The sequence below is a fragment of the Folsomia candida genome, unplaced genomic scaffold (assembly GCF_002217175.1).
Source record: "Folsomia candida strain VU population unplaced genomic scaffold, ASM221717v1 Fcan01_Sc014, whole genome shotgun sequence".
NCBI classification, from domain to species: Eukaryota; Metazoa; Arthropoda; class Collembola; order Entomobryomorpha; family Isotomidae; genus Folsomia; species Folsomia candida.
Window position 1 is genome coordinate 3765417 of NW_019091206.1, and position 11427 is coordinate 3776843.

The following is an 11427-nucleotide window of genomic DNA, read 5'->3' on the forward strand; positions in this document are numbered from 1 at the left end:
AATGGAGAACAATCAACGAAAATGTCTTGATGGGAGCAACCACAGGGCGAAATTCCACTCAAACCATGTGAGAGATGCGACGACGGCGACAGTCACACTTCCAAATCACATCTTCCTCAGAAAAAAATTCAAGTTGCGCAAGAAAAATTGGATGGCAGGCCAACTACTCTCATTTCTCCAAGAGTATCATCATATCATGCGTAGCTTGTGATTAGGTGATGCACTTTCTCTGTAAAATTGCACGCTTTGTCATGGACAATACATATACATATTTCTGAATTATTATTCACTCGTTTCTTATGACAAATGATAGAAACATTGATATCAGAAGCGATAATAAAAACAAAAATTAGTATATTCCAGTTTTAACTTGATGCAATGTGTTTTTGTAGTCTCAAAGTTGGTTCCATTGGGAAATCATGTTAATTTAGTCTTTTAAGCAAACAAAGACCAACCGCCAGTTACGTGATTGCAAATCAGATTCAGGAATTTGTAACTTTTTCAACTCCAATCTATTCAACTAATGTCAAGTATAAACAACTTGTATTTAACTGGTACGACTTTTACATGTCTCATATTTATTATTGTCTCACACAAATAATCCAAAGATGTGCACATGTTTTGAGTATATTTTCCACACGCATATGTTTAGTACTGGTGTCTGTGGAAGTAAGTACATATGAATTGTGTAGTTAATTGTGTAGTTAATTTAGTTTCTTTACTCAATCTATTTTTTAGTGTTACTTGATGTAAACCAGTCATTAAATTGTACTGATCAAGGAATAACATGTGAATAAATGACTATCAATCAATCAATCAATCAATCAATGGAATACCGGTAATTTGTTGGCTAAAAGTGGGGAATGGGGTACAGTAGCCCGAGTGAAAGGCCATGCCTGAAAAATCAAGCTCCTAACTTATCTCACGCTGTGACTTTGAGTGCCTTCCACTTCAACGAAAGGATGTTCTCTCTTCTAGATACGTACGTACTTATGCATGTTATGCGACGCTGATTGCTGTGTGCATGCGTATCACAGCAATTTGCACCCTAACATGTCCTCCTGCTTCGAATAAGGCAATTGAGCTGGTTAAAGGTTACATCAGTATTCCGCAGTGGAACATACACGTACGTACATCTATGTACACAAGTGAAGAATTTATGTACGTGCCCAAGATTGTCAGCCATGTCATATCAAGCGAGATTCTGGGACGGAATGAGAAATGCTATTTTTATTTTGTTTAATAAAATTAAATAATTGCATTGAACACGACGAGGATGTGGTAAGCAAGTAAGAAGGATTTCCTCTGATCTGATTTGACAGATCAATTCCGAAATAGCATTAGAACATCATTTTATTCCGTTGTTTTTTTCTCAAAGGAAGGATTTGGTGGAAATCTGAAATGTGACAAAAGTACAAACTGCAAAAGTTTAAGCTGCGCGTTGGAATTTGTAGTTGACATGACTTGGATCGATGTTTCATTTCGGCGTGGCGAATTGGAATTGAAGTTAGAAAAGCTGTGCACTGGGATTTGTGGAGTTGAAGAAATTTGAAGAGTCGTCGTCGTCGTCTCATGTAATTTCACGGGTGTGGCAGCACACACACATCCCTCGCCACACATGAGACGAGGCTGAACGGGCCGTTATTGTGAGATCAGGCAACTCACTCTCAATTGAAAATCTGTCACAATCCTTAGCCTTTCAATCATTTTCGGCAGCCTGAGCCATTTCCAACGGATTTACATTTCCCATTAGGCATTAGATGTGATATGTACATGTGTAGGTGCTTATTCCCATTTTTAAAGTTTTCCTACGGAAACTCCTTGTCCACCAGACCACGCGACAAATAAAAATATTTAGGACAGATACCACAGCCAATGCAGTAATTCAACATGATACTGCCCAAATAATTAACATTAGAATTGTTCTACGTGCCGTTTGCAATGCATGATATTCAATTTTTGTCAGTTATGTCTTAACCCAGAGGAAAATATGTAGAGACGCGCGTCACGAGGAAAGGAAACTGGCTCTGTCTCCCAATTTGGAATTTTCCCGAAGAGAGAGCGGCGTCCAAGTTAAGCCACTTCATTCCAAATTCATTCCTGCACTATCAACTTTCCTTCCTCAGACTGTTTCCCAAAAATCACTCTGCATTGACTTGCAGCGTCTTAACTGGGTGGTGGGGCATTTTTCATGAATACGATTACTGAGAAAGCAGCAGCAGAGGCAACCAGCCAGCGAGTCAACTACGTAAGGATCCGTACGTCGAGGAGACGCGGATTAGGGCGACGGGAAGAAAGAAGGAAAAAAGTAATGGCTCCGCTTCCACCAAAAGATGAAAACAATACAACTTTTGTGTCCTCTTCCCACTTTCCCCTAAATCCCAACCACAAATTATTGAAAGACATTTTACGAAATGGGCAAAACTTTCGTCGCTGCTCCACTTTAGCTTAAGGGCAGACGTGAAGAAGTTTCCTCCTTAATCTCGCCACGCCATGCACCACTGCCACCAAACCAACGACGACGACGACGACGACGACGACTCTTTGTCTCTCCACAAATCCGAGTGATTGGAAAAAAGAAGGAGAAAAGAGAAAGCATGAAAACCTTCCCAAGTTTTCTTCTTTGATGGAATTTGTATTTATTATAAAATCTTAATTAAAACTGATTCAGTCTCAGACAGAATACGAAACAAATGAGTTTCTGGTAGAGTATAAAGTTGAAGAGTTATTTCGCTTAGATATAATTTACATAAAAGGCTATGAGAAAATTGGCCTTATGCAAATAAATGCTGCCACTACTGCAGTGTGGTCGATAAATTAAAAAAGTATCCATGCACCAGAGCAGAGAGAGGAGAGAGATGAGGTTCATCAAAACTTTTAACAGAGCAGAGGGCAACGAAAATGACGCCATATGCTCCAGAAATGTAAATGAGCAATAAAAATTAAACAGAAAGACCAGACTGTGGCGATATTGTGTATAATCAAATGGAGCAAAACATGGACACAGAGAATATTTGGCTTGAATTTATATGCATAAGAAGCTGCATGGGGAACACAATAAGAAATGGATACGGGCACCCACAACAATATTATCCTCCCACTTGCTTTCCCTTCCATTTTATGACTGCTCAACTGAACAAGTTATAATTGTAATGTGGCAGAGAAGCTTTTAATTCCTCAGTTTATAATAGAGCAAATTTGATTAATGCTAATGGTTCCCCTCCTTCCTCAGCTGAGTGTGGCACTAAAACGGAGAATCCTTGTGCTTAAACGTAGCTTGTATGAATGCATAATACACGTAATACGCACTTATTCTGTTCATATATGCATACATCTCACAGGGCATTTGGAGGGAACAAAGTCAGGTCGCGGATGTATGTGAATGTATGCAAAATGTGTCATAAAGTAATATCTAAACCTAATGTATTATCATTTTGGAAAATGACTTTAGTCGTCCCACTCCATGTTTGAGATTTAATAGGACGGAGCGAGGCTGGAGAACGGGAGCAGTTTGATGGTGGTGGAGGCCTAATACCTTAAGACCCTCTTCTGGGTCCTATTATAAAGGAATGTGCGGCGCTTAATGCATTTGAGAGGCGATTGTGGAGGCAGTCTCAATAAAGCAGTAATTTATAACTCGAGAAGCAGCATAGTGGAGTCAGAAGGGAAGAGAGAAAGTTGAACGCCACGCTGCCAGGGACACTAGCCTCGATGGAGGAATGGAAATAGTCAGAAATCCGTGAGTTATAAATTTCGACCGCACAAAATCCCTTCTACAAAATCTCCTGAGAATTTCCACTTCATCCCGACCAGATGGGACCACAGCACCATCAGCAACCCAATCCAGCAGACCAACCGTCCCATCAAACCCCATTTTTCTCCTTTACTTACCCAGTCAGTTATCTGTAATATGTTGGAATTCGGAATGTCCTGCTGCTCATATCATCGTCGCCCAGATTGCAGACAGAAATGAAGTATTATGCGAGTAGATCCCAGATTCATGGCTTCAAATATTGCACATTTCTTTGAGAGGTCATTACATCACGACCAACAGGCAGATTACACCTTAAGATCCAAACTAAATATCATCACATGTCAAACTATGTATTTGAAATGAGCAACTTGAATTTAATAGAAATGTGTCACATTTGTGCGTTAAAATGCTAAACGTACCCACCCAGATGCATTTCCTTTTTTGTCCCGTTTGGACACAATTTAGTGATTGAATCTCATAATGCCTGCTCTAAATTGAGCACCTACATGCGTTATGCATAAAGTCGTGTATGGAAGCCTAGTTATTGCCACAAATCTATTCGTAACAACGTTTATTTCCATTATTTGTGTGAGCACAGATCAATAACATGCATGTCTCTGACTATGTGAGGAATCTGTTCTATTGTCAACATCGTTTAAGGTCTGTGTGTTTATCCCGCTAAAGCTTTAAACGCATTTACCAGCAATTCTCTCTAATTTTACACGTGAACATCACTCCTCGCATCACATCAGTCAGTGGTTGACTGACATCAATGTTTGAATTTGAAAGTTTACTCCACTTTTGTGCCAGAATTGAGATGAGTCAAACGAGCTCAGCAGCGTTATTATACCATTTTCACAAATGACAACAACCATGCTCACAATTTTGTGACTAATATCGCAGAGTGACTCTGAGGTGTTAACCGCAAAGGTGTCATTGATGTTTACCATATCTGTCTGACTTTGTATTTTACACTTTTCCATGCAAATAAATTCACTCGCTGCTCAACTGGATTTTGTGAGCATTGTTTCCAAGCTCTCTAAAATTTGTATGTACACATGTCTGTGTAACCCCAATACATTTTACTATAAGTTTTGCAACTCTAATCAGACCATGTTTTATTCATTGCTATTGCCACCGTTGATGTCCACAAAACGAGCTTCGAGTTCCGATACCACATTTGAATACAACTAGCTCACTCTGAAGCGTAGAAAGCGGTTCAGGGTGGCCTGGCTGTGGGAAGAAAGTAGGAACTGCGAGGGCAGAGTGCGCTGCGTTTCCGTTTTGCCCAACTCCATAAACTTAACTTTCACCCGTGTTTGTCTTCCGATTTCTTGGGACGAAACGAGCTACAAGGTTGAAGTGCATGGCATGAATGGAAAAATAGAATCACGCGATTTCTTAAGGTACCATACTCCATTCCACTTCCAGTGGCAAGGTTATATTTGCATACGTAAATATACATATTTCAAATGGTTCCACATTAACCTTGCCCACTGTACTCTCGGCGAAACCATTATTCATTTCCGACGCCTAATTATTTTTCATGTAAGCAATAATATCTGATGACCCAACATTTTTTGCATAGTTACGCTGCTCATGATTTGGCACTACAATACACCCACCCACCACTTCAGCGAAGTGGCTTCCGATTTACTACAACAGGAATCATACCATACAATTCGCATATCTGTTTAGGCGAGTACGAAGCTATTGAGTCAATGGTCATACAATCAATCGAAAAAGTAACGTATATACTCGAGAATGGGAATGGAAAGTCCCTCCCACTTCATTCCTCATTTGAATACAGTTAAATAAGTTCACAACGAAACAAGCTGCTTTCACTCAAAGTCAAATTGTTCTTTCCCTGCCACGCAATCCGCTATAAATGTGCTCCATGCATGCGACCACGAAACCCACAATCGATTTGACCCGCTTACATGCTTTCTTTGGTTATTTTACATGGCTGCATTATGTGCTCACACAGCGATGCTGGTCGCGTATGGATTGCGAATATTGACTGGTAACACAGGGCGGAAATGCTTTCACTTTAGGTGCAGAAGAATTGGTTTTCCATCAATGCAAAGGGTATAAAGAGCGAGAGAGAGCCAAGCTAAAGTGGTTCTTCCCACAATTCCTCAACAGTGACGGAGTGGAGGAATAAAGTTATGTGACGAGACTGGACTGGAAAAGAACATTTTCATTTAAATTATCAAAATCTAGGGATTTTAGGCTGCTCTGCCATTGCGTCAGTCACGTATAGGGACTTGATTACGGCGATCCACCCGTTTGGTGGTGACGTACTCGTTGGACTGGACAAGAGGGGAACACAACTCTGACTTTTGCCTGAATTCAACTCGGTTATGGTTGCCATTTAACTGATGAAATAAAGATTGGACTACCCATCGGAGAGAGACAAATAATAATATGGTCACCCTGAGTCCCAGGGTATTTAGCAGCAGTGACAGTGCCACCATGTTCTACGGAAGGAGGGCTTACTCTTCGAATTCCTATTTCAAGTAAGAATTACTTGTCACTTTCTGCTTTGGGTCAGTTTGCTTCGTGGTGCTGGATCGTATTTACACCTGGCAGAAAGCACACACAGACGACTGACTCGATGCATATGTGACTGACTGATTCCACGTTGAGAAGCGACGCTCCTCTGACACGAAACAATTAATTTCGTGTGTCAACCTGGAATCAGTTACGTCCACCTTATTGCAATCGAACTTCGAAGCAAGAGCCTCAGTTGAAACGAACGGTGCAAACTGACTACAAAGATTATTTACTTGTAGAAATTGCGGATAAGTCCAATTGTCTGAGAATCTTGTCACATCTCTTTAGATCTCGTATGTCGACTTCTTGTAGTGCGGATAACGTCTCAGAATGCATAGTTCATCCAATTTCGACCACTCTGGTGGAATCTTCATTGCACAAGGTAAGTTATTTCGGGGATAAAAATACACATAAGTGGACAAAAGGGTGATGTAGAGATTCAACAAGTACACAAATTCTGAGAGGCTTGCTAGTTGTAACCTTGTCTCGTTTCTGGTCATGAACTGACATGAACGTTCCTTGACAAACGCGATGCACTTGGTGTTAGTGAGGTTCCGATTTATATAAATTATCGATAAAACATTTTGCATGCGAAATAGCAGAGTGTATTAAATTACTTTGTGTGTACACGGTCTGAGTAGAAAATAGGTCCTAGAAAGGCTTGTCATACATTCTCCCTTGTTCAGTCAGCTTCTTTACTTGCAAAAGTTATGTCGCCAACAAAAAGTGCACAACTTTAGCATACGACAAACTTTGAGACGACTCGCAACACTGCTGCCAGCACAAGTTTGGCTGGTTTGATATTAAACATAGGTATTAAATTTCAATTAAAACAACTAGCACGTCAATGCATTAGTGTGCAATTGGTGAAATCTATTATCTTTAAATGGTTATTTTAACCCATATATAGTACCTACAATGTCGATAAAGACGTTGCTCGAGACTCTACTCGATTGGGAGCAAAGACCTCTGAATATTTAAATATCTTCGTCTCATTTTGCTGTCTGCTACGTCCTTCCATCCTCGTCTCATAATGGGACGTAAATTACGAATTTCTTAATCTATCTTTCACTGGAACAGTTTATAGGCACCGACACACGTCCCATCAAAATGATTGAGTTGTGTCGTCGACTAGAAAGATATCAATGAAGGCTGAATAAGTTTGGAAACAATCGAATTTAGGAGCAGCTTTAATGCTGAGCTGGTTCGTGGCGTGGGTGCTTCAGACGTTTGTGCCATAAATTGTTCACTCGTTGTATGTTGATTCGAAAGTGGTGCTAATGTCACTTCAGACAACAATCTCAATTTCAAACAGAATATTTAGAATTTAATAACTGCATACATACGTATAATAATTTGCATATGTTTGCAGGTGTGTTTATAAAAATACAGAAACGTTTGTTTATAAAAAGTCGTGCAAACTGTCGGTTTGTTGCTCCTCCTGTGGATGTGAATATATTGTTGTGCTGCTGGTCAATTTCCGGAATTACATAAGACTACTTATTACTGGCAAAAGTAGGATTCGACACGCATTTGAGAACCACTCATCCACCTACATGAAATCGACTAAAACTGAATTGAATAGTCTGGCATTCACTACGAACCATATATCAATTCTTCTGAAAGCAAAAAGAACTAAATACACAGTTCGTGTGCCTAAACAGCACTACCAAGTTTTGGCCAAGTTGCACAATGTAGATTAAAACATAGCACTATCGATCCTTCAACCACCTCTCCAGCGGAATAAGTATTTTCTTTTCAAGTGACTCTTTTGTATTACTTATGCACGTATGTACATTATTATTATTATGCCGATGCACACCTTGTCTTAAATATTGAAAAATTACTGCAAGTTGGTTAGTTTGTGTTCAGCCTTGTCCTCGCCACGTTCATATTTCACACGAGAGAGCAGAAAAACTCAAAGGAAGTGGAACGGAAAGTCCATTTGAGAAGAAAGCACCAACAACATCCCGTCGCATAATATTCCTTCATTGGAGACAAAGGTAGACGAAAACAAGGGCAACCGAGTAACAAGTTTTTGTTCTGGGATGAAGTGGGATGTGACTTTTTGGATTCCTAACCTACATATTTAGCCCCTGAAATCCAAATACAATGTATTTAATCATTATGGATGACCTAATCGGACCTGTTCATAGAAAAAGTTAGGATTGAGGAGAGAAATAGTTGTGTGCTAAATATTATTATTTTGCTCAACACTGCAAACACAAGTTAATTTATCTACATTTGTCCCGAAGTAGCGCAGATATTCTATCCCTGACAATATAAATAGGCAGGATTGAATTTTGTGGTTCTGGATCCTGCTCTGCTGGGTACATGACAAGTGTCTTTTTGAGCATTTCCTAGATCGTCTTCTCAAATGATCATGTTATTTGAGATTTGAGTGTTAATGGTGTAATGAAAAATCGTTACTTTAACACTCAAAAACAATTTTGCAGATGCTGTGCTCTGTCTGGCAATGCTAATTTTATAATCTTGAGTGGTGCAAATTATTGGGGTTTGTAGACTTGTGAGTTTCAGTAAGGTTAAAGTTTGTGCCTTATTGATTGGAATCGTTGACACCAGTTTGTAGGATTATTGCCTCAAAGTAAGTTATGTAAACTTGTAAGTGTGTAAAATTTGGACAACCCTGCTCCCGTTTATTATTGTTTGCTTTATTCATCTGATGATTATACTATAGCACTGATGATACACCTAAAAGAATCATGAGCTCAAGTCGTTCAATATACATTTGGAAAATTAAATTTTGATGATCATTGCTTTATGGAAGAGCTAATGAGTCGTCCATGCACGAGTCTCATTCGATGTCACGCAATAATAAAATTCTAATTAATTGTCTCGCCCTCTGAACGGAGGGTGATTACGTTTAATGTGAATTTGTGGGGAAGTATTCGAAATCCGCTAAATTAGCTCCGTGCATATATTTCTTGATAAACGAAGAAACTCAATTAACAGGAGGTGGTCATGATTTCTACGTATGTGGATAATAAAATACTTACAAAAAATCGCTCATCACGTTTAATAGATCGACTATGAACAGCATCACTTCGGACTAGATGTGATTTGCGTAGAAATAATAATAATAACGTGCAATATGTGTTGTGGTTATCTGCAAAATTAGGAAAACCATTGCCCAGTGACCACCAAACCAATATTACAAATCAATTTTTTGGTCAAGAGAGAGCGAGGGATTATTATGTAGCACGTTTTATCTCTCACAGAGTAGCCACTCCTCACCTTTACATACGAAATAGTTAGTTATCAACAACCCAGAGCAACATGCTACGATGCCATTAAGGCTAAGCAAATAGAGTTAATTATTGTTTCATACATTTTCACTGGGTCATTTGTTCTACGAACGACCAGTTCATCGTCAGCGTCAGTAACGTTCTGTCCTCTGCTGCTTCCAGATGCAAAGACCACGAACTTCCATGACTCGCAACGAGGACGAGATGATGTCCAAAGCACGAATGGATCTGCTTAATGCCAAGGACCCCGTTGAAAAGTTAAGACTGCTGTGTCTAATCCGAGGGTCCAATGGTATCCTTGCAATGGGAAAGTAAGTTTTCAATCTTCGACATTGAACGTCATATTTACATATTTTATCCCGTAATCTAATCATTTTTACAGGATTTTTAGACGTTTGGACGACGATGGGAACCGATCTTTGAATTTTGAAGAATTTAGCGAAGGAATGAATGACACTGGAATGAAAATGAACGCTCAGGAAAAGAAGAAATTGTTTGACATTTTTGACAGGGATCAGAGTGGGTCAATCAGCATTAATGAGTTCCTTCTCACACTGCGAGTAAGGAAAAGATGGAAATCCTTTCGTACTAAAAATAACATTATTTTTAATATGGTCATCTAATTTCGACACAATTTTGCTGCAGCCTCCTCTCAACAGCAATCGGAGGAAAATGATTGAATTGGCATTCAGAAAATTGGACAAATCGGGTGACGGCGTGGTGACGATTGACGACTTGAAAAATGTCTACAGCGTTCGAACCAATCCACGATATTTAAGTGGTGAAGAGACTGAAGCCCAAATACTTGGACGGTACTTCTTACCCCACAAATAACATCATTTGCATAGAGTTAGATGTGATGTATTTTGTACATATTTCACGTGCTTCTTGTTGTCTGGTTCTCTCAGGTTCTTGAGAGTTTTCGAAGAGAGTGGGACGGTGGACGGAAAGGTATCATTACTTTTTTATCATTAGTATCCCATTATCGATTTCCTGCGCTAGGCCGTTCGGGGAAAAGCTGTGTTAAATACTAAACCAACACGACTTTCCTTCTGTGGATTGAACACTTTGTGACACTTGTGAGTGAAAGCGAGTAGTGGACAAATAACATTTAGTCAATACTTTCCCAATGTTCTATTGGAATATCAACAGAGAGTCGCCTTTCTTTATGCATTTATTGAAACGATTCAGGGAAATGGACACCTTTCTAAATTATTCACGTAATAGTAGAGGGAGAAGAAAACTTGGTGTATTCATACTTTTAGGTCGGCATATGCATATATGCAGTATCAAGTACTTATGCAAGTAGGGCGTTCAGGGGCAAAGGAAGAAATTGACAAAAAATAATATCTTTACTGCTGCTGTGTTGCAAAAATTATAAATGTACAGATTACACAGTATACGCAATATATTGAAATATAATGAATTCTCACTTTCAGGTAACCTTTGACGAATTTGTGGATTATTATGCTGGTGTCAGCTCATCAATCGAGTAAATAGCTTATTTATACGCACTTACTCATATAGTTTATGTGCTTATCCTGCAATTCAATATGTTTTCTAGCAACGATGGATATTTTGATTTGATGATGAGGAACGCTTGGAAGTTATAAACAGTTTCGATTGGATTTTCCTTGTTTCAATTTATCTCGGACTGCCATAAACGTCTTGATTGCCCAAGATCTACTTGAATTGAACAAGTTTTGTGTTCTTAATCTGTGTTTAATTCTATCCTTGAAAATATTAAAAAATTGTATCCGTTCATGTTATTCATGCAGCTTCATGTGGTGAATGCTAATATTTCATAGTTTAAAATGGGTTAAGACCGCACAACAACCTCATATGCAAATG

At 39.1% G+C, this 11427-nt stretch overlaps 1 protein-coding gene across 1 annotated transcript; it reads left to right on the top strand.

Annotated features, from left to right (window-relative positions):
* The first annotated feature begins 5014 nt into the window (after positions 1-5014).
* On the top strand, positions 5015-11345 carry LOC110855983 (calcyphosin-like protein). The gene is made up of 9 exons (XM_022104422.2): positions 5015-5160; positions 5343-6273; positions 6599-6692; positions 9739-9887; positions 9959-10136; positions 10222-10388; positions 10485-10527; positions 11016-11068; positions 11141-11345. The coding sequence occupies exons 2-9, from the start codon at positions 6182-6184 to the stop codon at positions 11187-11189; spliced, it is 825 nt and encodes a 274-aa protein (XP_021960114.2). The 5' UTR covers positions 5015-5160; positions 5343-6181; the 3' UTR covers positions 11190-11345.
* The last annotated feature ends 82 nt before the right edge of the window (positions 11346-11427 follow it).

Bases quoted from the DNA above. Each gene is read 5' to 3' on its own strand.
- LOC110855983 (XM_022104422.2), top strand. From the start codon at position 6,182: ATGGTCACCCTGAGTCCCAGGGTATTTAGCAGCAGTGACAGTGCCACC. The intron at 6,274-6,598 runs GTAAGAATTACT...ACATCTCTTTAG, and splicing joins TCTTCGAATTCCTATTTCAA to ATCTCGTATGTCGACTTCTT. The intron at 10,528-11,015 runs GTATCATTACTT...TCTCACTTTCAG, and splicing joins GTGGGACGGTGGACGGAAAG to GTAACCTTTGACGAATTTGT.